This window comes from Polyodon spathula, chromosome 25 (genome assembly GCF_017654505.1).
Source record: "Polyodon spathula isolate WHYD16114869_AA chromosome 25, ASM1765450v1, whole genome shotgun sequence".
NCBI classification, from domain to species: Eukaryota; Metazoa; Chordata; class Actinopteri; order Acipenseriformes; family Polyodontidae; genus Polyodon; species Polyodon spathula.
The window spans coordinates 3,481,827-3,508,730 of NC_054558.1; the positions used below are offsets into that span (position 1 = coordinate 3,481,827).

The 26,904-nt window shown below is 41.6% G+C and overlaps 3 protein-coding genes across 5 annotated transcripts in view; 2 read left to right on the top strand and 1 right to left on the bottom strand.

Annotated features, from left to right (window-relative positions):
- Positions 1-871: 871 nt before the first annotated feature.
- LOC121300119 (U1 small nuclear ribonucleoprotein C) lies at positions 872-5,769 on the bottom strand. Of its 2 annotated transcripts, XM_041228533.1 has the most exons (7): positions 5,703-5,769; positions 5,229-5,271; positions 3,967-4,075; positions 3,598-3,690; positions 3,067-3,171; positions 2,582-2,653; positions 872-1,973 (listed from the first exon to the last, which is right to left on the bottom strand). In XM_041228533.1, the coding sequence occupies exons 1-7, from the start codon at positions 5,708-5,710 to the stop codon at positions 1,855-1,857; spliced, it is 549 nt and encodes a 182-aa protein (XP_041084467.1). In that variant the 5' UTR covers positions 5,711-5,769; the 3' UTR covers positions 872-1,854. The 2 variants fall into 2 exon arrangements, with proteins under 2 accessions (XP_041084467.1, XP_041084468.1); XM_041228534.1 differs by lacking the exon at positions 2,582-2,653.
- A 503-nt stretch (positions 5,770-6,272) lies between these two features.
- On the top strand, positions 6,273-17,671 carry LOC121300116 (protein ILRUN-like). Of its 2 annotated transcripts, XM_041228531.1 has the most exons (5): positions 6,278-6,586; positions 9,811-9,965; positions 10,944-11,141; positions 11,784-12,091; positions 14,427-17,671. In XM_041228531.1, exons 1-5 carry the CDS (start codon positions 6,429-6,431, stop codon positions 14,460-14,462), a joined length of 855 nt encoding a protein of 284 aa, XP_041084465.1. In that variant the 5' UTR covers positions 6,278-6,428; the 3' UTR covers positions 14,463-17,671. The 2 variants fall into 2 exon arrangements, with proteins under 2 accessions (XP_041084464.1, XP_041084465.1); XM_041228530.1 differs by lacking the exon at positions 14,427-17,671 and having other exon boundaries at positions 6,273-6,586; positions 11,784-12,689.
- Positions 17,672-18,997: 1,326 nt separating this feature from the next.
- LOC121300115 (SAM pointed domain-containing Ets transcription factor-like) overlaps positions 18,998-26,904 on the top strand; it is a 31,967-nt gene continuing 24,060 nt past the window's right edge. Inside the window, exon 1 of the mRNA XM_041228529.1 lies at positions 18,998-19,231. The gene's annotated coding sequence lies outside the window, so the exon portion shown is untranslated. The remainder of the gene's footprint in view (positions 19,232-26,904) is intronic.

Genomic DNA, 26,904 nt, shown 5'->3' on the forward strand with positions numbered 1-26,904 from the left:
CTAGAAATGTTGCAGCTGGTGCACTTGCTGCCCATTCTGGCCCACTTAATATTATACATTTTCAAGGAACCGGAATTGCTACCGCTTCCCTAAATAATAAAATATCTGTAACGGTAACTTGAAATTTTCAGACAGAGCCCCTAGGAATAGTCTTACATATTGGAAGCTCCCCCCATGGTTTTTGTAACACTGGTATATAACTGAAGTGTAACACACTGGAAGATCTGAGTATTTGCAGCCACACTTTATACTTCAGCAAAATATTTCTGCAGGGTAAACCTTTGGCAAGTAAAACAGCAAAATAAATTAGACAAAACCATTTAATGGTTAACATTTTGTAGCATTTGACTGGACTACAGCGCATATATATACATATTCGAGTTGGCTGACAAGTTGAAGAAGCGCTGGGCCGGCCACCTGGCAAGGAGGACCGACAGCTGATGGACACTGGCCGTGACTGAATGGCTGCCACTCAACATCAAAAGACCACTCGGTCGTCCAGCCACTCAGTGGAGAGACCAGCTCCGACAAGAAATGGGATGGAATTGGATGCGCTTGGCACGAGACCGAAGGGCTTGGGTACTCCGCTGTGGTCTGCGTCGACCAGACTAATAGCTGGCGATGATTAACAGACCGATTGATGATGATTATATATATATATATATATATATATATATATATATATATATATATATATATATATATATATATATATATAATATATATATATATATATATACACACACAGTATATATACATGTATTATGTTGTGATATATATATATATATATGTGTGACATACACACTATATAATATATATATATATTTTTGTAAATGACAGAGATGTTGCATATGCATTTAAGACAATTACAGAAACTGAACCTTGGAATTTTATTTCATTCAAAAATCCACAACTTCAACTTACAGAACAAAAAACCTACAAAACAAAGCATACATTTTAAAAATGTTCTATAAAATGAACAAAACCCAGATTTAAACAAGCACGAGCTGGTGGGTTTTACAAACTGTAAAAACAACTACACCAAAAAAGCCCACCATACACTACGCACACACAAACCACACAAGAAACTGCACAAACTTCCGCTGCATCGTCAGCGAGGAGACGGATCTTTCAGGAGGACAAGAATCAGCACAATCTGTAGCATTATGCCAGCTCAGAAACTCACAAGCACACTTATTTTGTTGTTGTGTCACACGACCACAGGTGTGGAGTTTGGCTTTACTATAGCATACAAATCATATGCAGAAGAGTTTTGTATTTCATGCAAATCATGTTAAACATGGTGCACAAACATATACTCAGTTTACTGCAGATGGCAAGAGTGCTGTTGGCTTATTTCTTGGTGAATACTATCAGTCACATGTTTGGCATCTGAGAATAGTTTGCACGCAATAAGCTCCATTATGTGCACCAGAAGTAATTTGTGACACTAGAATTAGCATGGTGGGCTTTGAGAGAAAATTAAAATAATAACAGTTGGGGGAAGCACAAAAGATGATCACTAGATATTAGCAGCTCTTTGGATCAGAGCCAATAAGAGTCCATCCCAAATTTCCAGATTACTTGCAAGTTGTCATTATCGGATTGCACTTGCTCTGGGGTAACTGACTGAACAGTGGGGAGAGGATTTAATACACAGTGGATGAATATTTGTTATTCTCTATTGAAGGGGGGTAACTGGTTTGCTGTCTGAACCCTTTATGCCAAGCTGGACTGAACCAGCGTAAGGGAATATCTGCTATCATTTTGTGGACAAACAGCTAGCCAGTGGTAGAGTCAGTGTAAGAGGGCGAGGGCAAGGGCAATGTGTTGGAATGTTCCGCTCCAGCGTGTTTATCTGTCAGGCCTTGCCATGCCGGGTCTGGAGGGCACCATCATGGGTCGAGAGGGCGGTCGCATCATAGGGGGTCCTTGCATCATTTGCATCGGCCCGCCCATAGGAGGCCGCATCCCTGGAGATGCAAGAGAAAGGGGAGGAGTCAGGATCTCAAACTAAGCAGCTCCGAACCACAGGTTTGAAGAAGCGACCGCCACACATACACACACAAAAAAAAAAAAAAAATTAATTCACGTGTTGCAGTTCATGGCACTAGAAATAAAACAGCCTTGTACAGGTTAGTATAATACTTGGGTGTTCATATGTAGGTCACAAACGCGCGCGCGTACACACACTAAAACATGTTTTAATGGTGCTATTCTTGTACCCATGTAGGGCAGGATGACCCAGTGCATCATTTTGGGAGACTAGATTTAAGATTTTACCTTTAAAAGTTACTACACAGGACCAGAGGCAGCAAAGTCTTGTGCTACATGCCAAGAGGTGAGTCCCCCAAGAGAATATTCAAACTCTCTGAATAGTATAAAATTCCATCACAACCTGTACTCCTGGTTTCATCTTTCAAAGCGAAGTGCAGTTTTAGAGAGAGGTTTAAAAACAACAAAATACGTGGTGTGTTTGGGGGGGTCGGTTGCACTTGTGTGCAAAAGGAAAATGAAGGGCACACATTAAAAAAAACGACCATTTAAAAGCATTGGCTGAGGATGTTGAAGAGGGACTTGCCTGACTCCATGTGAAAGCGCGGGAAGATTCGACAGTCTGGTCCAATTCGGATCAGCTGTTCTTTTCTAGAGTCTTAAAGACAAGAGGACATCCCGCCAGTCAACAAATCACCTGCAGTCAGTACCTACTCAACCCCCTCCAATCCTTTACACAGTGTCCCGTCGCTGCTCAAGTTTCGTACATCCAAGCTTAAGCAACCCTGGGAGGAGTCACAGGCACGCAACAGCCCTACTCTGCTCACAAAAAAAACCCTTCGTCGGCTCATCCTGCCATGGGGTTAGGACTCTTCGATTTGACCCGAACGTGGACCTGGTGCTGAACTGGAAGCTGCCGTTCCAGAGTGGCTGGGAACGACAGCGTCAGAAGCAGGCAGCCTACATATGAAAATAAACCAGCCCTCAATTTGCTGGTTTATTGTGGCATGTGGATAATATGAAACTTGAGGGCAGTTTACAGGAACGGACACTCCGACTGCAATAGCTCACCTGGACCAACGGACATCATGCCGGGGGGCGGAGGTCCCATCATCGGCATCATTGGAGGACCACCCATAGGGGGCGCCTGCATCATCCCAGGGCGGGGAGGGCCATCTGGAAAGAGAAGAGCATTGTAAAACGCACTGTAGAAGTGCACAGAATCTTTCAATCTTACTCCCCTCCCCGTTTTTTCTACACAGTATGAAATGCTAATATTGTTTCCTCGTTGCAACCCACTTACTGATACTGGGGACTTATGATCAGTCAACCTCAGTTCCTGCTCTTAAAGCCTGGTTTCAGCTGCTGTAACTCAAGGTGAATGGAGCCAGGGCCACATTATTCTGGCTTGCGAAACACACTTCAGGCTATGGCCTTCAGATCGTATTTCAACCCATCTTGCTTGTCCATACTGGCCCCTTCACACACACACAGAGGATTCAATAATGCAATTCATTCACTTCAGGATAGCCTGTACACGGTCCCCACGCTACTCCACAACTGCAATGGAAAAACCAGACCGGGTGTACTGGAAATACTCACTCATGTTGGGAGGTGGTGGGATCATGGCGCCACCAGGGGGCGGAGCTCCGGGGAAGGGAGAGGGCGGGATCTTGCCCTGCTGGAAGGCAGCAGCTGGAGAAAAAAAACAAAGAGTCAGATAAAGCCTTAAAAGTAAAAAACAGAAAACACCCTGCTACTTAACCTTCACACAAATGATTAGGCATTGCAGTCTACTGAGATTTGCAAGGCTCTGAAAGGTTTCACAAAAGTTAGCTAACCCTCAGTTTTTGGATTTATTTATAAAGGCTCCAGGCTGTATTGGGATAAAGCCCCTCCCCCCCGCATTGTGGTGCACATATCAAGATCGCCAGGAAGGCTTGATTTTGTGCAGTGGGATGCAGCTCTTACTTGTTTTGTCAATGAGGCTCTGCGCTTGCTCCTCCATCCATTTCTGGTAGTAGTCCTTCACATTCTCCTTGTGCTTTCGACCGCTGCAGTGAGTCTTTCTTACAGACGGCTAAAATGCAAATTCAATAAAACTTGTACCAACAACAACGCCACCTTGTGTAATACATCTGTCTACCAACATGAACACCTAAACTAGAGGTACACAAAGGGCTTGTAAAACACAGTGCATTAGTAAATTAGTGTCCATTTTTTCAAAGGTTATTCAAGGATGTATGCTTTAAGTGTCCCATGATCTTTAAGCCCGATATCTTATGTCCGCTGCTCCTGATCTTTCACTGTATCTTATGAGTCTACATGACATAAGCGTCCACAATGTAGTAGAATTCTCACATCCTAGTATTCGTGCATTTACTGTATTATGCATTGTGTTTCACTGTATTTAATGTAGTATGCACTGTTTTTTTTTACTGTTTCTTGTAAAGCTCTGTAATGGTGGTCCACTATGAAAGGCGCTATATAAAAATAAATATGCATTAGTGTTCTTCACCAGCACTATTAATATAAATCTACAAGTTTTAAATATATATCTCCTTTTTACATCCAAGACATGAAACAAAACAAGTCTCCACAACAGTGCTTTATAAAATTGTGCATGGACTTAGATTTGTCAAACAATTCAAATCCTTTGCAATATTTGGAATCACTTTAGCCAGAACAAAGGATGCATTATTAGAGAGAAGGCGCAGATCACTTTGCAGCTAAATGTAGTGGCGCTCAGGCACCAGCCCAGCAGAGGGGCGGCACGGATCCGCTCAGAAGCGTTGCAAGAACGCACGGAAACAAATGGTTTGGTTTTTGGAATAGTGTACAACGATACTGCCAAAATACAGTGCGGAACACCACTTAAGGACAGGCGTTACTACCAGTGGCTCTTTCCCTGGAGCACAGGCAGCTGATCCCGCTGTTGCCAGCAGAAGCTGCACAAAACAAAATCTCAATATACCCACCCCTTTGACTCAGCTTAGTCAATACAATCTCATTTCTCTTTCTTCAGCCCTGGTGTTGCAGCAGCAGTCTTTGGGGGCTTCTTTCTTTCTTACTACCCCCCCCCCCCCCCCCCCAAAAAAAAAAAAAAAAAAGACTGCTGCCCTGCAGGCTCGAATCACACGGCCAGTTTAACAAATATTATACAGTTGCAGATCGCAAACTTTCATTTAAATGTTTTTCTTTATAAAAAAAAAAAAAATCAGTCCAACACTTACCGAGTCATGCGTTAAATACGTATCACAGTAATCACAGTAAAACCTGCAAAACAGAGACAAATGCATTTAGAAACGCAGACATTTTGTATGATACACAGGAAGAGTAATGATCTCGTAAAAGACGATTCGCGTAGCACAGCCTTTGTTTTACTTAACCTCGAACGGAGTGGGGGGGAAAAAGTACTTACAATTAATGTTTAGTTCAAATCAGTTTAATAACATGTTTACCTAACGCATATGTAAGCACTCGCTGCGAGCCGTACTAACGTTTCGGCCACGACTCGCACCGCATTCGTTCATCGTAGCAAGCGCATGGTGTTTACCTTTAGCTTTCCGTTTTAAAAAAAAAAACAACAACAACGTTTTCCATGATCACTTCGGACAATAAAACATTACCACGGTATATCCCCCAATTCTCTTTTGCTAATTTAAAAGAAATGCACAGTCGTGTAAATTTAGAAAATTCTCACTTACTTCGGCATTTCCAAACCTCGGCTTCGAGCAGCAGCTGTAGGTTTCCTGTAGCCCCGGAACCGGTAAGTTTAAACTGCGAGAGTGCGTATTTATGTACACGTTTCTGTTGCAGCGCCGCGGCGTGGTCGAGTCGCCAGCATGCCCCCGGGCAGCGGGGTATCGTGACCGGTGCATTTACACGGGGCAGCTTGTGAAGCTGAAGACCTTGTGAATTACCCGTGACCTGACCGTGCAACCCGCGGGATTGCAAACACTCGCTGTTTATAGATTTGCAAACCTGAATACAGAGCTGGGATTAGTGTGGTGGTATTAAAATAAGGGACATTAAGATCCGTATCATAATCTTATTTTTTTAAGACCTTACACAATGAATACCACCGATCCTGTTTAGTTAAAGACATATATCAGTGTCTATTTCTGTTTTTTGTGTGCTTTGATTTGATTTCACTCATTAAAACACCGCTCTTCACTGTGTCTGTATTATTATACAGGGAGAAGAAGGTAATCCAGTGTGTTGAAACAGACCCGATTAAGCGGCTGCGTCACGCACAGAGACGCGCGTAAACCCTCTTTAAAGCGGCGTGCGTTGCAGTGTGACGTCAGGGCGTCGTCCCGGGCCCGCCCCAGCCATGCGCGTTGGGCTTGTTGTTGGCTGATTGTTATGACTGGCCGAGGCCTCGGACTAAATTAGGAGAGCACCCCCGTCGTCGCCCCTGGACACCCGCCATGGAGGGCATGGATATGGACCTGGACCCGGAGCTTATGCAGAAATTCAGCTGCATGGGGACAACCGACAAGGACGTCCTCATCTCCGAGTTCCAGAGGCTGCTAGGTTTTCAGCTGAACCCGGCCGGTTGCGCCTTCTTCTTGGACATGACCAACTGGTGAGCCCGGGGATCTGGGGCCTGTAACGAAGGCAGGAGTGGGGACTGGGGCAGCCGAGCTGAAAATCTCTTATTTCAATCCTTTTAATGGTTTGCGATAGTCGTTGCATTTGATAGCAAACAATGAATGAAGTTTTGGCCCGGTGTGTTGTTGTCTTCCGAGATGGAGACCCGGTGTGTTCATGTTTGTTTGGAGGACACATTGTGTATCTGCATGCTGTGCCTCGGGTAATTTAGTTAAATGCAACAGAAGCAGTTGCAATGTAAGCGCGGGTTTGTTTTGTACTTATTGCCTGTTGATTACCGCATGGAAGCAGCGTGTGTAGCCTTACAGTTATTGAAGGTGTCTCTATCGATATGGTGGAATCTGTAGACAGCTGGGTTCATGTATGGGTATATAACTGGAGACAAAACGAGCAAGCAAAACCCAATTGATTTAACAGAATCGGGGCTCAAAAATAACGAATTTGACAGCAAACTTCTGAATCCGAAGGTGTCGGGTACTGTAAGAAAATCTCCAGTGTTTTTGATGTGTGACAGTGTGACAGTTCACGTCCCCTCACCGTATTCAGAACCGTGATAACGAAACGTCAAGATGAGGGGGAATGAAACAAACGTCTACAAATATAAAAAAATACAAATAAGCGTAACAACAACATCAAAAAAACGGTCCGTTTTAAGATTGATTTTGCAAATAACCGCTTTATGTATGTATGTATGTTATTGTTTATTTAGTTTAAAACAATACGTCTCTAAAAATAAATACCTGTCTCAAATTTCTCAACTACGACATGGCGAATTGTAGGTGTAGGTCACATACTACCAAGTCTCGATCGTATGGCTTGAGACTCCATCTTATTTGATGGAAGTGTTTGACTTGCCTATTTTTGGTACCCCTGGGCAATCGCACCTTAGTGGGACTCTAAATGAATTGGACTAAAGTCGTCCTATGTGTACGATGCTATTCTAAACGGATGTAATCCGTGTGCGTGATGTCAAAGTAGTGACTGATAAGGATGATGCCCGAGACTGTTGCTATGGGTTGGTACCAACTATCAGTATGTGTTTTTATTTACTGATTCATTTTCTAAATGACACCCTTGTAACTCGCAGTAGAGGTGTTGGAATTCCCCTCCGTTATGTCACCAGTCATCGCTCTTGTCTTGCGCATCACCCTACCCTTTAGTGCTGTACAGGACAGTATGACTCGTTTTTACTGTTGTTTTTCTTGTACGCTTCTGTGTTAACCACAAAACTACCCCAACTGTTAACACCACGAGGGCACTGGTCTGTGACATGTTTAGGTATGTTTTGTTATTATTGTCTTTGGTGGATGGTGATCTTTTTCAAATGTGTGCAGATTGCATCTACTAGTCCTTGCTTTGTATAAACTACAAAAACTGAAACATTTATACTGTCCTCTGTTAATAGTGCTTCAAAGATCCAACACATTCCTTTTTATATCTTTTCAAAATCCTTACAGACCCCAACATTTGTTTTCAGTCCTGTTGGGATAAAATGAGTAGTAAGGTTATTAAAGATTTTTTAAAATTATTATTATTATTATTATTATTACTACTGTTGGAAGCTTGCAGCACATGGCAATATGGTAGATAATCTGGGTCACACAACATGCCAGCATCTTGTATTTTATTGCTCCGTGTAGGGACCTGTGTTGTTCCTGGCCCCCTTTCTGTGCTCATGTGTTTATCTGTTTAACTAAGCAGGTGGTATTACAAGTCAAGACAGCTGTGCGACTGTGACACCACAACCAAGCACACTGTGTCATTTAGGGTGATGTGGCCAGGATGGGGGAAGGTAGTGTTAACGGAGGTATTGCATGCTCTTTGAGCTGTGTTCATTAGACTTACTGCGGGATGTAGTTACATGCCACTTTCAACTACCGAAGAAGCAAAACTGAGTGTGCAGAGTGACAAGCTGTGTACGTTTTTATAGACATGCGGGTTATCAGTTTGCAGGCAGTCCTGTTTGTTTATCAGGAACCTTCCTCCCCTTGTTTTCCATTAACTGTTTTTTCTTGCCCTCCCCACCCTGAAAGAAGTGGGTTTATTTGCGTATTGTTGAAAACTTGTTGATAGGCAAGTGTGGATTAAGATACTGCATCCCTTTGGTCAAGTCATTCCACTGTAGAATACCCCACTCCTTTCCCAAAATGAGTTAGAGGTACAGGTTTTTTTTTTCTTCCATAAAAGGTCTGTAATAAATATGGACAAATATGACAAAAGTGCAAAACTGCAGCAGTCAAGACAAATTCTAGACGGATGTGTAATGTAGTCTCTTACTGTTGCTGTTCTCTATACTTCTCGAAGTACTGAGTTGCGTAAAGAAGTCTGTTTCTTGAGGACTCTCCTAACGTCTAGTTTTATTCTGTACAGCAGTTGGCTGCGTTACAGACTGTGGTCTGACCCTGAACGCATGTTAGTAAGGTCATTGATATTTCACTCTGCTTCAGTTACGATTTGGCTGTACTCTGATTTTGCAGTTATTCAGAGGGCAAAGTTGATCAGTCCTTATCCTAACTGGTTAATATATTTTCCCAGCTAGAAAGGAATCATTAAATGTGGTGCAATAAGTGTTCAACGTTCTGCTCTTATAATGTTGGTGGGGTGGGGAAGAACTTTGCACCTTGCTTGCTGTGCTTTGTGTGGAACATTCTGGCTATCAACACATTGGAACAAATCCTAAATGGGGTTTTCTGTACTGCTGGGTGCAGGTGTAAGATGCAGCGTTTGGTTTTGTTCTTTTTGTGTGTGTCCTGCTTAACACGGTTACATTTTAATGTACAAAGTAGTAGATTTGAGGGGTCAGCTGATCAGCTCTGTGAAATGTCTTCTCTAGATATGGTTTCATGTATGTTTATAATGTGGTTCCTGACATACAGACTGATGCTGCTTTCACCTGTTCCAGCATGTCACATCACCACAGCTATTGGCAAAGGGACTTCTGATCTAAAATAACACCTGCAGTAGCTGTGTGTAAGACTGTGTTGCTGTATGTGTTGGTGTGTGCACAATATTTTTAAGTTTTATCTGTGTGTGTTCTTGTACAAAGAAAGCAATTTGTGCCTTTCCAGAACGATATGCAACCCCAGGAATTCAGTTTGGACACAAGGACCTTTTTAACTGAAAAAAGACAAACAAATGTGCACTAACAGAGACCCCAGTGAACTCTATCCAAAATCCTGTCTCCACCTCTCTTCTCAGGAACCTACAAGCTGCCATAGGAGCGTACTATGACTTTGAGAGCCCGAACATCAATGCCCCGTCAATGTCATTTGTGGAGGACGTGACGATCGGAGAGGGGGAGTCTGTGCCCCCCGACACGCAATTCACAAAAACGTGGAGAATACAGAACACAGGTAGGACGCTGGGCTGCACGCGTCAGTGTTTTGTGTTTGTGGTCATGTGTCATGCGGACGAGGGTCACTTGACTGCATTTAAGCTCCAGCAGGTGTGTGTCCCGTCTGCTCTTTGGGATAGGAGAGGTTGCAGAGCTGTTCTGTTTCTGGAGGTGATACACAGCTCCTTACACAGAACCCTGACCACTGCTTCTGGTGCTGTTATTCTCTCAAGAGTCTACAGATGAACCTGCTTTTATATCATAACTGCCATGCAGGAATAATTTGTGATATAAACCGGGTTTAACGTTGGCCTGTGACAGCACGTTGAGTGCGAGGGGAGGGGAGGGGGATGATGAAAACTAACAGTCAATTAACGAGCAGTGTTTTAATACTGTGCATTTAGTCATTCTGTACATTTAAACAAATGCATATAGTTTCTACAGGACACATGCGTTTTGTTTCATTAACTGGAGCGAAACAGTTTGAGTCATTATCTAAATAAAGGAATGAATTGTTGACTGATAGCTGTCAATTAGGCGTTGCACTTGGTGTTTTTTTGTGTGCATTTGTATAAGGCTGACTTAAAGAAAGCAAATTTGGTGACGCTGGTGTTTTGTAACTGAACGTTGGAAATTAATTCTATCCTGTGGCTACCTGGTAAAGCCCAGCCATGCAGCATTTGAAAGTCAGTAAGCGGGTTTGTGAGATTATATTAAGATCAAAGAACCTGTGGTGCATGATGAGTGCTTTTTAAAAAAATCACAATGGTAAAGCTGGCATGACCTCCAGCGAGGTGAAATGAAACGGGTTCATCTGCATCTTAAACCATAGCAAGTGTGTTTAGGGTTTTCACAAGCAGTTGTGGCCTAACCCAAGATCTACCTGACTCTTTTTTTTTTCAGCTTAGACTGAAGTTTTAATTGCATGCTGGAGTAATGTGCTTTGATAAACAGGGGTCCTAAAGTTAACCCCCCCCCCCCTCGCTGTATGTTTCAGGAGCAGAGTCTTGGCCCCCAGGGGTGTGTCTGAAGTATGTGGGCGGAGACCAGTTTGGCCATGTGAACATGGTAATGGTTCGCTCACTGGACCCGCAGGAAGTGTCTGAAGTCAGCGTGCAGATGCACAGCCCCACCGCGCCCGGCATGTACCAGGGCCAGTGGCGCATGTGCACAGCTACCGGATTCTTCTTTGGGGGTAAGGTTGACTCGCCCCTCTCCTCACCCCTCCCTTCCATATTCTCTCAGTCCCCTTTTTTATTCCAAAATCCTAGTTCTGTTGCTGTGTAATGTAGATATCTATTTTTTTTCTGTAGAAATATTAAAGTATGCATTGAACCTCTGTTCTATTTAAGATGTAGCGTCTTTAAGTTAGACCACCAGAGGGCAGCAGGTTTCTTGGTTTCATGCCTGAAGTCAGAGGTTCATGGACCATTTGCAAGGTGTAGGGGGAAGGGGGAAGGGAAGGGGAAGGGAAGGGGAACCATTGTGGGTATACCTTGCAATTTTAAGTGCCACCACCTTTTTCACTCCAGTGGGATTGCTAATTTATTATTTATAAGTGTTTACATTTAAAATACATTTTGACTAGTTATCTAATGATTTTAGCTTTGGCTTTTAATTTTTTTGTTGTGTGTTTTTATTGATTATTTGTTTATCCTTTTGTTTTAAAAACAAAAAAAAATTGTACTGAAATGGTCCTCGATAATCGCGTTTGATGGCTGTCTAAATCTGAAGGATCATAAGATGACTGATAGCGGATAATAGAACAGTGTATTGTGGTGCAGCCCTAGCCTTGTCCTTTTGCTCTTGTAACTGTGTCTCTGGCCTGTGTTGCTAGACGTGATCTGGGTGATCCTGGGTGTGGAGGTAGGAGGCCTCCTGGGTGTGACGCAGCAGCTGTCCTCCTTCCAGACGGAATTCAACACCCAGCCACACCGAAAGGTCGAGGGCAACTTCAACCCTTTCGCCTCGCCGCAGAAGAACAAGAACGCAGGGGAGGTCGACAACAGCCTCAAGGACCCTGGGGGCCCATGGGAGCCTGCCCCAGACCAAATCCAGGAAGATCAAAACGGACTGTCTCACAACTCTGTAAATATAGCACCAAACAGTCTCCAAAACAACTTATCACTAGTGACGTACAGTCAGGTATGTACAGAGCAGCGACAGCTGGGGGAGGTGGATCTGGTGCCCACCTCCGGTCTGGCCTCACTGTAACTGCAGGCACTTTCTCTGTGTGTGTTGTTTTTTTTTTTTTTTTTTTTTTTTTTTTTTTTACCAGTTTGTAGTCGATTTTAGTTTACCTGTGTCATGTCATATTCAAATTGCTATGAAATAGATTGCACAAAACAAACATCACAGAAGTGCAGAGCATGCAAATCCTAATTTTGATTTAATCCTGGCCCAGTTCAAAGATGCTAAGCTGAAAAGGGTAAAGATGCTAGTTATCCACAGTTCTTAAAGTAGGTTTTAATGACATAGTATGTCTTGAGTGTGATGGCATACTTTAAAGGCTGTCCTTCATGAGATCTTAATTAACTATAAAGCAGTCCTGTACGAATGTGTGGTAGCACTAAAAGAAACTTTGTGGTCAGAGTTTTTAACGGTAGTCTTTCTCAGTGTCTTTTGTATTTTTTTTAATACATCTTCAAAAGATACCAAAGACTTTGTTTTTCATGTGTACTGTTGTTTTTCAATGGCTGTGTTATGCAGAGATTCATGTTCTGAAATAAAACTGTTCAGAGAATATAGCTGTATTTATTTATGTTTGTTGAAAACTACAACAAGCTAGCGTTTTAGAAGCTCCAGATGGTCTAATGAACCTGTTGAGACTGAATCCTAGTCCCTTGGCTTTGTCCACAAAAATTGTTGCCTCCCTTGGGCTCTTGCCATTTAGGGTCGCACACTTTCCCCTCCAGCTCCTTCATATCGAACCACTGCTGTACTTCCTCCCACCTTTCAGCGCTAACCACACCCTACCTCCTTTCCCTTTTTTGCTCAGTTTTTAAAAAGCATTCAACGTGGGCAATTTTAAAAAGATAAGACTGGAAGGTATCCAAAATATGCATTTGGTGTAACCAGCCCAAAACACACAGAATCAATCTTCTGGGGCGGGGGAGGTCTTATCAGTGACGTAGAAGCGTTTTCTTCAGACAGGTCTTTAGAGCGGATGTTTTGTAATTGATAGCCCACTGGGGTGGATGCCAGTTTGCTCATTAGCATGATGGCAATCGCTCCGCTTTGCCACTTATCAGACCTATTGAAATTGCTCAACACTGAAGCTCTGTTTGTCATTGCTCAATGGAATGGGAACAAGCACTTTTTTTTTTTTTTTTTTTTTTTTTTTTTTTTTTTACTTGTGTTTGGAAAGCGTTGCTGTTTTTCAACTTTTAACAAAGCCTAATGCGGTGAAGCTTTGACGAAACCTTGGCTGTAGTTCTGATGCATTTGCCGTTATTCTTAAGATACAAGTAGAAGGCTCATCTGACGAGTTGCACCAGAGCTAAAGTGTTTAAAAAAATAAATAAGAAATTAATTGTCATCGTGAGTCATAAAGAGAATGATGCAGGTTTGTTAGGAGCTAATATGTAGCAATGTAACGTATGCCAACTCTTATTGTAGAATAAAATGACTCCTGTTTATTAAGGAAAGGGAACGAAAAGTATTGCTTCATTAGTTTGAGCAAGATTAATGACATGTTTCCATATGTGCAGATTGCTTCACAACTAGGATTGCTGTGGGTTAGATGTAATGTAATGGCTCACTATGCTGGGTAGATCTAACTCTAACAATCTGAGTAGATTTCCAGTTTAGGGACAATTACCAGTACTGGGAGTGTTTCTGCCTCACCCCTGCAGGGAGACAGGGTCTTTATGTAATCGGCATACACGAGAAGTGTCCTGCCCTGTATCAATATCCTCAGTTTCCACTGCAAGCATGCAGACCAGGTTGCAATGGGAAGGACCATACAGGTTCCAAGAGGTCGCTTTTGCATGAAGAATCTTTGAAGGTGTAGATAAAGTGGGTCTGGTTTTATCAGGGTAATTACAAGAGCCACATGTCTAAACCCTGGACCAGCGTGTCTGGCATTGCATTGGATCAAAGAAACAGCAAAGAGCATGTGTGTGCCAGAATATGTCGACCACTTAATCTATGGCTTTACTCTGATTGGCTGGTTCCATAAAATGTCTTTTTTATTGTTTTATTACTGTGTGCTTGGGTATCCTTGTGTGTGTGTCTATATATACCATGCTAGCTCCTGGATCTATAAGATAATATGACCAGCCAGTATCTTGTTTTGTAATCCCTTACTGTGGCACATGAAGAAGTCTTATTGTAACGTAGACCAAAGAAAAGGCTGGCATGCCCGTTCCAATGCATCCACTCGGCCGGGGGTGGGATTGTTTGTTTTCTGGGAGTTTGGCAGCTCTTTGTGTTCTTTACTACCTGTGTAAAAACTCACCCTTCGTTTGTTTCTTTTCAGGGTATCCACGGTCCCTATCCTTTTGGACAGTCTTAAAACACGGGTAACGCCAAGAATAGACCCCATCGCCGGACAACGGCACGGGATTAGCCGAGGGGGATCTTGGAGGTTTGTTACTGACGTTTTAGCGGGCCCCTCGTAGTGAAAACAAGACGACAAAAAAAAAAAAAAAAAAAAAAAAAAAAATAGGTTTTTTTTTTTTTTAAATCCAGGTCAATACAACAACTCCAACAGCAACAAACCAACCCAACGTATGCATGTGTGAATGCTGAATTTAAAGGAGCGCTGTGTATCGTTTTAAAAGAGAAAAGAAATGAGACAAATGTTTTTAAAAAATGAAAAAGGAAGTTATTGTCACATGTAAAGTATAATTTGAGAGAGAAAAAAAAGCCATTTAAAAATGATTTTGCCTATGGAGCGATTGTAGTTTTGAGCAGATGTTTTAATTGTATTGTATCTTGTTTCGTTCTGCTTTTCATTCAGTGATCGTGTATACTTTATGGGCAAGCTGTTGCGTGAATCTCTTTTTTTTCTTTGTTTAAGCGCAGTAGCTGATTTTGAATGAGTGGTATAAAATCTAGCTGCACTGCCTGCCCTCTCGCATGCATTATTTAATAGGACTGTGGGAAAATCATACATTTCACCAACATATACTGTTTGGTATTTTAAAAACGTGGGCGATTTTTAAAAATGAATTGCAAACATGAAACAGAAACCCCCTATCTCCACTCTCCCATTAATCATGCTTCTAAAAACCAAAGGGTACCTACCTGTTCTGCCAGCTGACAGAAATGCAAAGCCTAAATGCTTTAGGTGTCTGACATGAATAGCTGCTTTTTTTCCAGTAGTGGGCGCCATTGCATAAATTCATTACTCCTTTTTTTTTTTTTTTTTGTTTTGGCTTTACCTACTGAAATTACATACCAGTAGTATACTATATTAATCTAAAAACACCACCGTCGTTTTTAAACTGGAGATCCGTGCGATCTGATTTACCTCCCTTTTTTAACTGATAAATACACTATTTTTTAGATTCTGAGCCTTACTGGTGCTTTCTTTTATCGCCCTCTAGCGAACTGCATTATCGCAGTTGAGGTATGTGAGTGCTGTACAGAATAAGAAGGTTTTTTTGTGTGTAGCAGCAAGCCTTGTGACACTGTGTGCAGTGCAGAATTACCTTGGGGACACAAACCGAGGCTGCTAATGTAAGAATAGCTTTTTTTTTTAAAAAGAGTGGTCCTTCTAACAACACTACTGAGAGCACTAGTGGCTTTATACGTGTTCCATGATGGCTTGCGTGGCCCCTGGTCTGATTCAAGCCTTCCTCGTTGCACACTATGCTGTGCCACCAAGATGCGTTCAATAGAAATACTGCAGCAAAGATTCCGTGTAAACAGGAGTGCTTTTTTTCATTGTTTTGTTTTTTTGAAATCCAGCATCATGTGCAAGTGAAAGGTGCAGCAATGGGACCTGTGTGTGTTGTTTTTATTTTGGGGGGGGGTTGCATGGTTTCAGGTTTATAAAGGGTATCCACACTGAATTTCTAGGTGCACTCTGAAGGTTCAAGGGCATGTGTTGGTAAGTGGAGACATGTTCATAGGCTCAACTACACGTTTTTAAAGGCAAAGTGTTGAAGAGAAAAAAAAAAGCACCCACTTTTGGTTGTTTTTAAGTGACCATAAAGCCACATTCAGCAGCCACATACATTAACTCCTGTTTTATTAAACATTTATATTTTTCTCGTGCATCAAAAATGGTTGCGAGCACGGTACTAGAAGAGGCCGCGGTGAAGGAGTGTAACGGAGGCTGTGTTGCGGTTTGCAGAGACGATGGTGGGCTCGCTCGCTCACTAGTCACTGGATGGATCACCTTCAGGTGTGCCTCTCCGTTAACGCTTCTACAGCCTTATAAACCACACTGGAAGAACTGACAAGAGCTGGCAGTTTTTCTTATTGTTAGGCCAATGCTGTCTTCTGTGTGCAGCTTCAGGTGGCATTCTGGTTCAAACGTGGCTCTATTTGGAACAAAGACTGACAGTGGTGGTTTTGCTTCTAATTAAAAAAATTCAGCTTGGCTAAGACTGCCAAACTCATTTCATTTGGGAACTGAGATGAGCTGCAGCCCTAGACTGACCGACTGACTGACTGGTTTGTTTCACAGACCCCAACTGGGTAAGATTAGATGAAATTGATGTTGACTGTAAAAAGATTTTGTTTTTATTTGTATTAAGTGACTGAAGCTTTTGACACAATACAACACGAGCTCAACACGCAATCCGTGCAAGGATCCGATACATTTACAAATCGGTAGAACCAATACAAAAGTTTTGAACAGTACCGTTTGGTTCTGTACGCTGTTTTTACAGAGTTTGCATCTACCTGTTCATTTTAAGAGTTCTGTTTCAAGGTGGCTCAGTTGTCACTGCCTTTCGCTGGTAAGTGAAGTGAGTTTGAAGATCTTCAATGTAACAGTGTTTGCAGAAGACACCCTGCACTGACAAATCGTACAGACTAACCTTTTCTGTTCTCTCAGCCGTCTGGTTTGAGCCTGGCATTGCAGTCAGCGTTTTTTTCCCATTTTAGCTGGGTCAGAGTTCGAAGCCAGATTTTAAATGGAACCACAGGTGCTACAAAACTGCAATAAAGAAAATCGTTCAACCTGAAATGTATTTTATATTTATTGAGGTGAAGAAAGTAGTGTAAGATGCCCTCATTTCTTTAAGTCATTGTTTGCATATTTTTTAAATGCATGTCGGTTTAATGTTTTTTTTTTTTTTTTTTTTTTTTTTTTTTGGAAAACAAGAAGTTGTCTATTGCCAACAATCACACAGTAATCCAGTTGTTCTTGTCAGTTTTACGTTGTTTAATCATGCTCTTCAGTCAGTTTTGCATTCTGTTTATTTTTCATAACTTTTAAGCTTAACCACAAACCTTCTCGTCTCCTAAAGTATACACTATCCTGCCTTTTGTTTTATTGTACCATGTTCCTTGACCTTGGTTTGTATTTCCGTGCGAGAGTTTTTCTGTGTTGGGGTGAGTGTATATTGAGCAGGGTGGCATGATGGGTGAGTCCTGAAGTCTGAGTAGAGTCCTATGATAGCACATTTAAAAAAAAATAAAAACAAATGTAAAAAATAAACAAATGAAAGTTTTTTTTTTTCCTTTATGTATAAATGAACATTTATATGATTAAATTAACACTGAAAAAAATACAATAAACGTGGAGTTTCGAGTTTTATTTCTTTATTCATGTCTCTGTGCTTTTTTTTATTCATTGTAATAGTGAGCTTTACTGGTGTAAGCTGTTATGAATACCAGTTTTTTCTTTCTATTTTTTTTTTTTTGTACTGTAGTAATTGTCTTTACTTGTCTCTTGCTAGCAGTCCGTGAAATGCACTGCTGGTTGTGGTCTGCTGTCTGAATGGCCAGTCGTTGATTTCCTCATTCCAGTAGGTCTAGGTTAGTAAGATGACTAAGAAGGTGTTGTACTCTGCATTTTGAAACCATTTTGTTTTCTGATAAAGCCACCTGTTATCTTTTAACTATTTTATTTTGATTATTATTGCCCACTTATGACGTGAATTGTCCAAGTCACTCCCAGCCAGTCCTCTTTGTGCTGCCAAATGCATAGCCGGTGACTTGATTAATGTCTAATAGTAAAGAAATAACGGGGGTAACACCCTGCTTGTGCTGGAATGATAGATCAAACACCCTGCTGCTGTATATAAATGTATTGCTTATTTGCCTCTGCCTGTAGGAACAGCATATCGCTTCTGTCTGCCAACAGCAGTGCAAGTCTTGAGCTTTTTTCAGACAGTCAGTTTGATTTAGTACAATATCCAAGTGTTGTCAAGCCGATGACCTCATTATACAGTGACATGGATTGATTTAGTTAGGTTTTCTGCTCTTGATGTGCATCTGGTATTATTGTAGTTTTTAACTAGGTGCTCTGAGCTTTGGTAAAAGTTTATTTGCTGCTGACACTTTGAAATGGCTTCTCCATCTCTGGTGGCTTTCTATTAGTTTTGTTCACTCCAGAAAGCAGCCCTGCAAGAGGGGTTCACCGGTCTGCTGTTTCTTATGAGGTCCCTCGTTTGTGTATAGAAAGATCCCCAATCCCAAGTGCGTTTCTTTGTTACTCGTCTCAGTTTTCCTGTAATCTCTTTTATTGGATCGCATTCTCTTTATTTTGACATTTCAATAACCTATTTGGAATCGGGGGGGGGGCAGATTTACGTGGCTTTTGATCCAGTGAAACTGTTATTCTACATTCTGGAACAAATATTTGACTTTGCACTGGGGAGGGGTGGTTGTATTTTGTTTTCAGTTATTTGTTTCTTTCCATGAGCCCAGATAAACAGCTGAGTCGGATTTCATAACTTGGGAGAGGATTAGTCAGGTAAGCATTTTGAAATGCTGGATAGTAATTGGGACACCAGGGTTGACTGTCTCTATCCTTTAGAAGATTCTCAGAGATCCTAACATCCAGTAGACAGGACCTTGATGTTTTGATGTGATTTTTTTAATGTGTCTCCTCAGAAGTACTAACCAGAGCTAATCATACTCTGCTTCTGAAAGCTGACAAGATCAAACACCAAAGTAGCTGCAGGCTTCGTTGCATTTTCAACAGAATGGGATTTGATAGCAATTGCTTCTAAGTGATTGGTTTGATTTTTGTATTCAGAGTAAGGTCCGCTCCTGACAAGACCCTCTTCATTATTTCTGTGCACCTTAAGCAGCAGCGAGTTTAGGATTCTGATTTAAAGTTACGGAGGACTGAAACTGACTGGTTAGAAGTGGGAGAAGGTAAGCATCATTTAGAAATTCCTTTAGTTTTCCATGTATAGAAATGTAAGCGATAATGTGGTGTGTCTTGATCCACTAGACTTAAACACCCCAGCGTATCTAAGTGTCTAGCAGCACTTCAAGCAGACGTTTCTCTGTGAAAACGGGTGCCTGTGCGAATGGCTCGTCCCTCTGTGCAGCTCCTGGGTGTTCCTGGAATCGAAAGATTTGCAGAAAGCACACACGGATTGTGCTGTGTCAAGACCGTTGCAATATGCAACGAAGTTTGACAAGCAACTGATATGCTACAGTAGACCCAATCACTTGTAAAAGTATGCTTTGTGTATGCATATTAAACTTTTACTTTGGTGCGAAGTCTTGCAGAACCAGACCTGATTGTAGCTTTTAAAAAAATATTTGGATTGATAAGAGCACCTTTTGTCATGCAAATAATTCTAAGCACACAGATGGACCACTGCTTTGCATACTGTACTGTCTGATCAACACAAGACAAAACCATTCTTTACCATTACACCAATTTAAACACTTTGCCAAATCAGTGCCACTCTGGCTTCCCACAGTGCCATTTTCGTAAGGGTTTCAGGAGCAGGAATAAGGGCTTGGTTGGGGGCCTGTATTCCATGGAACAATCACCATACATACATACACTGTTTCCAAACTATATTGCACGTACATGAGAAGACAAAAACAGCATGTCGAGCATAAAAGGGAAATGTGTAACTAGACAAGCATGCAATACCAGCACAACTTAAACTACTGTATACATACCTGTGAACTGAAGCTTTCAGTATAGGGGCATTTAGATGGGTCAGCCTTGCGCCCATGGTACCAGCTTCCTCAGTGTGAGGTCATACCACTGTCAGTCTTCTATAGCAACATAATTTGCATTATGTGTGTGTGTATATAGATGGTTAGATATCTATCACACTTCACAACTTCTGATAAACAGACACATGAGAGTTTATTGAAATCAAACCATGTATTTATTGATGTAAAGAACAATAATACATGCAAACAGAGTCTGACACTAATGTAGTAAACAAACCTTGCATTCTCTCAGGAATGTTAATGGATTTTAGGTGATTTCATTAATAGTGGAACTAAGACTTTAAAACTTTTATTTTCGTGTACAGTAATTGTAGAAGTAATGACATCAAACCCGTTGAGGTAATAAATCTTTCAGCTGTCATAATCTCACAGCTAATGTACACAACTCTTAATCCCCTGAGTCACTACAGCACACAGTTTCAGGGCATCCTTAAACCGCATGTGAAAAAAAGAAAAGAGAACTCATTTCCAGCTGACCGATCTCAAAGAGAAATTTAAGGCTGCTGTTAAACGATTTGCATAATTCTATATTCCATTTCTGCAGCTGCATGAACAGGTATCCCGTATCACTTCGGGAAAACCAAGACTAATAACACAGACTGTAATTGCAGGGGATACAATTGTGACTCTTAGGGGCTGATCATGCCTTTCTGTGTCGCACTCCATGTGGTCGACATAACCGCCTTCAACCAAACTTCTCATGCACTAGACATCAAAAGGTGATTTTTTTACCTGATCATAGGCTCAGTACTATGAATGTGTTTGAACACTGCTCTTGGATGACTACCTTGAGCACAGCTGTGATGAGAAAGCTGCAGGGAAGTCTGCTGCAGCTCTTGTGAAACATCAGTCGTTTATTTATTTATTTTTTTGAAGGAAGCACCTACCCACCAAACACCTGTAATTCATAATTGACCCCCACGTCTGCCTGGTATTCTACTAGGTTAAAGAACATTCTTAAAGTCCTGTCTTTTCAGAAAGGGTTCTTTAGGGTCAAAGCATGGTACCGACTGCAAAGTGTCTCAGTCAATAGGTGAAGTAGTTTGTGGATTTAATGATAGGGAAGATGTTTCTTTAACCTGGTAGAGTATCAAGTTTTAAACTGAAACACGTTCTTTCAAAACTGCACATTTTGAGACTTATGTGCTGTACCATACTTTATATACTGGCACATGTCACTGCTGTGCATTTTACTTACTGGCTGAAAGCATGGCGGCCAGTAACAGCTGGTTTGTTAATGACAGGAAAGTGCAACTCTCTCTGGAAGCAAGACGTGCAATCAGATTTCCTCAACCTGTCCCAGGATAAAATGAAAATGCATGTTTACAATAACATGTGCTTTCACAACTGAACATCTGAGACAAATATTGCAAAGGGAAAGGCACAAGTTAAAGAGTTATGAAATAATTGTTAGACACAAGCTGTGTGTCGATAAATGTCCCGTATTGGAAAGGGATTAATTGATTGGCGATCCCGAATCCATATGGAATTCTGCAGCTCTCTTGGGAATCGGGTCTGGTGGTGGGAATCTTTCTCGGTTGCTGGAGCAACTGCCGGTTTATTTGCGAAGGGTTTTCAGTTTAAACAGGCCTCGGGCGAGGCTGCAACACAGTGAGGCAAGCGGCCAAAACCTACAGCCCTAGGGCCAGGTGAGCAGCTCCGTGAACGCTGGGAACAGAGCCCTTCACCTCTGGCTGTTTACCTTGTGTGTGAACTTGACCTTTACTGCATCTGTTCTGTTTGCTAATAGCATGTTCTTCCGTTAAAACAAAATCTAGAATTACTGTATATGTGTGTGGAGAGAGAGAGAGAGAGAGAGAATAGATGTTTTGGGTGTTGGTGGGTCCCAGTGTGGAAATACAAATATTTACTGAAAACTGTGTGTGTGTGTTATATTCAAAATATACTATAGGGTGACCCTGAGGCTGATGGAATGTCTTTGTATCAGATGGAAAAGACGTCAGATGAACATTCGCTATACTGTTAAATTATTCTCCTTTAACTGTATACTGTTCCCTCTGTATTTAACATACACATCAAAAATAGTGAAATATTAAAAGCAATGAATTAGTGAGGGGCCAATGCACCGTCATGGGCGAACCTGTGAATTATTGAATTCAGAACCAGAGACAGCACTACTATTAACAAAACATATATAAAATCTGTCTATAGTATAGGGTGGTTTCTATGATACAGGCTGGTTTCACCCACTCGAGAGGACGACAAAACAACTTAATGTTCCAGGACTTATATACAACAGCTCTGGCAGTGTGGCCTAGTGCTAAGATCAGAGGGATGGGTACTCAAGTACTGTACACCGTCTCTCCCCCTAAGGAATGCACTTTCACTGCCCTGTTTGAAAACATTTACTTCGGCGAAAACACACTAATTGTCCCTCTCTAGGACAGTTGAAAAGGGTTTGATGATCTGAAAATGTTTTGATTTATGGACAAAAAGTTTTGTGAATGGGGCCTGTAGTCCCAAAAGCTTGTGCGCACATTGTTGCAATAAAAAGTTTTATCTCTTTTCTGGTGTTAATCAATTGTAACCCCATGGTGCCTTTGGCAGTAATAAAACTAATCTACAGAAGTGCTCACCATTTATACACATTGACACTCAAATACATTATTAACATTTATAAAGAAAGACTATCGCGTCCCCTGCGCCACACGGAGTGTGGGGTGAGTAATGCAGACAGGAGCTTGCAGGTTCGAATCCCGGCTGTGCAGAGTTGCTGATCTTTGCTGGGGGTGCACAGGGAAAGCTGCGTTGTGTTCCTCTACCCATACTGGCTGCGCTCCAGCTATTGAAAGCAGCGTGGATATAACAGCACTGCCACTGTAGCTGGGGGAGGAGTGACAGCACAGCGCTCCTGTGAAACAATTCTAGAACACCGCGGTTCAGCAGCCCCAGACTGTACAGCACTTTAGATGTGTTTGGATCCAGCTCTTCACACCATTGTGATTTTCCGCTGGAGTGCCGTGACACTGTCAAGAACACTGTGTTCCCGGGTCACTCCAACATCCCCTCAGCAGCACAGGGGAAGGAGTAGCATTGCTGTACTGTCAGGGGGTCTCTATGTAACCCCTTGAAGGCTGCAGCCCTGAAGGCACTCCTCTGCTTAGTTTTTTTTTTTTTTTTGTATGGATTTATATGTGGTACCCGTGACTTGCATTTGAAGGCTGATGAAGGTTGCATGAGCAACTGGAATATCTGTTTTGCACTAAACACAGATAAACCTGTTTGTCTTTTATCTGTGGGTTTGCAATCAAACAATGAGCAAGTCTTGAATCTGATGCACTGTCTGAAACTGTGCATGATGCTAAAGCGCTAATGGACCGTGAAATTCTGCGTTTGTTGTATTATTATTATTATTATTTGTATTTATTTGGCAGACACCTTTTATCCAAGGCGACACAGAGGTGCTACAGGGCAAAATCAATACTTTAAATACAATTCTACTGCTAAAATACAATCTGAAATAAAATGCGACAAGGATTACAACCATTTATATCTACAATCCCATTATCGTAGTGCAAGGATAGTGCATCAGTGGAGGATCCAGTAAGGTGGTTCTTCGGTCAGGGGAACACAGCACATAGTAGGAGGGGTAGATGCTTCTATGCATTTGCTGCTTGTCTTCATGAATTGATATAGGGTGGTATTAGTTATATAGTAAATAACTACTGTGATACTATACTGAAGAACAAAAGTTCGGGTCATATCAAATATCTCTCGTAGGTACACTGGTACTTGCACCAAAGCTTCTAAAACATCTTAGGAAAGAAAACGACAGAACCAGATTCTTCTCAATGGTCTACATTTAAGAATCATGCAACCAACTGGCTAATTCCCAGGACGGGGTCTATCAAACTCTGCCCTACTGATAACACAAGGGCTGATTCCCACAATCACACTGGTGTACATAGTAACTGATAGCCTATCCATAGACTAAACAGAGGTTTCAGACATTACTGCACAGTCTCTCCTTGGTCACAGAACCCTTTCAAGAGAACGCATTCATTTTATATACAGCTGCATCTCTCTTTAGTACAGTAAATTCATCTTTAACAAAAAATATAGGCGATTGTATACCTACATGGGTCTTTGTGTAACCAGTTTTTGCTGGGAATCCAGGTCTGTGGTCTGTTTCAGGGTTTCTTTAAATATCATTATCCATCAGTGTTTGTTCTGCGTGTTATATTCATTCCCACAGAAGAAAGGCAAACAGCAGAAATAACAAGCCATGCCCTGTAATTTTACTACCTGATGCAGGTAGTAAAGACATTCGCCAGTTTCCTTATTCGAGGATAGCAACCGGGATACTCAATAATACACACGCAGAGGAGCGATTCGGACCACTTCAGTAGGGGCTAGAGGTATGAGGTACTAGCAGGCTGTCATGGACTGCCGGTGGGTGACGCCAGATCAGGAAGTATAGGCGCAGTACTGCGGGTCAAGCGCGGGGCACGTATTTATTAAAAAACTCAAATAAACAGAAACAAAGACACAAAACAAAAGGCACGCCGGCCAAAGCAAACAGATGTGCACAGACAAAACAAGTACAGTGCTGGTTTTGATCCAGCACTTGTAGCAATGGTTTACTGTCGTGATAGCTGGCTCCCTGGCTCTCTTGCTCCTCTCACCCCTTATGACTGGCTCAAGTGCTTTTTATATATGTGGCCATCTCCAAATTAGTACTCACTTCATCAATTTGGAGATGGTCACAATGGTCAGAGGGATGGCGATTTATCCCCATCCACACTGCCAAACAATAATAAAACACAATGCAATACATTAAAACACGGGGGCGTGCGCACCCCATCACATCAAAATCGTTTTTTAGAGCATTTTACAGCAACATGGATTACACCTGGATTGCATTCTGCCATTCGTTTGAAGGAAGGACTCCGGGATAACCAAGGAAAGGTCAAGGGCGATTCCCCAGTGCTCGGAAATTGTAAAATGTTCTATAATAAAATCCAGCCGTGGCTTAAAACAAAGCAGTTAGATGTTACTTTCTGTATAATGGTTGGTGACAAACGTCTCTCAAAGAGTAAGAAAGGGGTACTGTGGTGGCTGAATACATTTTATAAAATAAAAGGATTCTTCAACTTGCTGAAAATGAATGCATAAGGAATGTACTTGGAATCCAAAACTTCTTCGGCATTAAAGATTTTTGCAAAAAGAATCCCGTAGAGTTTGTAGTGATGGTTGCTTTTACAGTGTTGACAGTATATTACTGTACAGCATTGTAACATAGAAATGACCATTAGCCTTCCTTAAAAAGAATCAGAGAGTCCTTTGGTTAAGCAGGGATCATTATGTACCTTTCATTTAAGATAAAAACAAGCGTTTCCAAGGAAACAGATTGAAGTCTTTCTCTTTTTTTCTTATTTGAACAAGAGTAAAAGCCCTTTGAGAATAAAAATCTATTGTTTAGGGATTTACTGAGCGGGGTAGGGAGGTTGGGAACAAAGACCCAGGTTCCCCATCATGGGGTTTGGAGTTTGGGTTTTAGATGGAAAAGTAATGCATTGTGGCAACCTGACCACAGCGAGCTGAATAGTGATGCTCACTGCCTGCTGTCCTGCCATGGAGAAAGCAAAATAAAACCATTACTGTGTTTAAAAAAACACACGAGTACCAGAGGCGACTTTTCCCATGTCCCTTGTTGTTCTAAACTTAATGCGCCCTTACCCAAGAAGAACAACAAATAAGACTTCTAGTCTTCACAGAAAACTGTGATTCTATTAGGAATAGGGCTGCTGTTTCCCGTTCATTTCGCCTGGTTTGAGGCTGCTGTCGGACTGACAGACCTGGAGACTGCAGATCTGGATTTCTTGACGTTGTTGATGCTGAATGAACACAAAGACTCGCCCAAATCAAATAAGGCAGCTTTTGGCTTCGAATGATTTCTCAGCATCAGTTGTTAAACGCTTTGTTCTTTAACTGCGATTGCTGCTCAAAAGGATATTCTTTGAGACGCCGACACCCAGTTCTGTTGCCGTGACGCTATTCAAATAATAACTGTCAGTCCTGAATCCTTGGTGCGATGACATTTCATTTCAGGATGGAACCACTTTATTATTAAGAAAGACAACATTTACTTTTACATAACCTTTACATAATCATTTAAGCTTCAATTATTTACTGGTTCCCAAGAACTGGGTCCTCCTTTTCTGTTATTATTAATCTTACCAAATGTCAACACAGTGTCAAATATAGGAGTTTTCCTCAGAAGTTACCTTCAATTCAATTTTTGATACGTATCCATGATCTGTTTGTCGATGACGCATGGGAAAGACACCTCAAGAGGTCTGTTTTAGTGTCAGGATCTTGGAAGATGTTTTGAGGTATGGGTGTTGCTAGTTCTTATCATCCTCTGAAAGACAAGCTGGTCTGATGAGGCCACATCCGCAAGGTAAACATATATTGACTGAACCTTTCCAGTCCTTTTCTTAGAGCTGATTGTTAACATGCGCCGTCAGAAATCACGCTTTAACCTCACGGGACTCCTAGGTCCCAGTCTGAGGTAACGTAGAAATATACAGAAAAAAAAAAAGTCCTGTTCTCATGTATACTCAATAAAGGACTTCCTTTTTGAATTGCATGACTTAATTTTGACAAAAATAATTCAGGACTGAAAGGGTTAAGTAGCGCCCGTTTTTAATTTGTTTGCATCAATGCTGTTTGTTGCTTGTTTTTTATTGATCCCAGTGGATTAATAGAGTTAACGAGCGACGGTATTTACACCCGCCAAGCCTTAGATCATTAAAATAGACCCGGGTATGTTTTCTTGCTAAAGAACCTTGGCATCAGATCTGGGCTCAATTACAATTGTA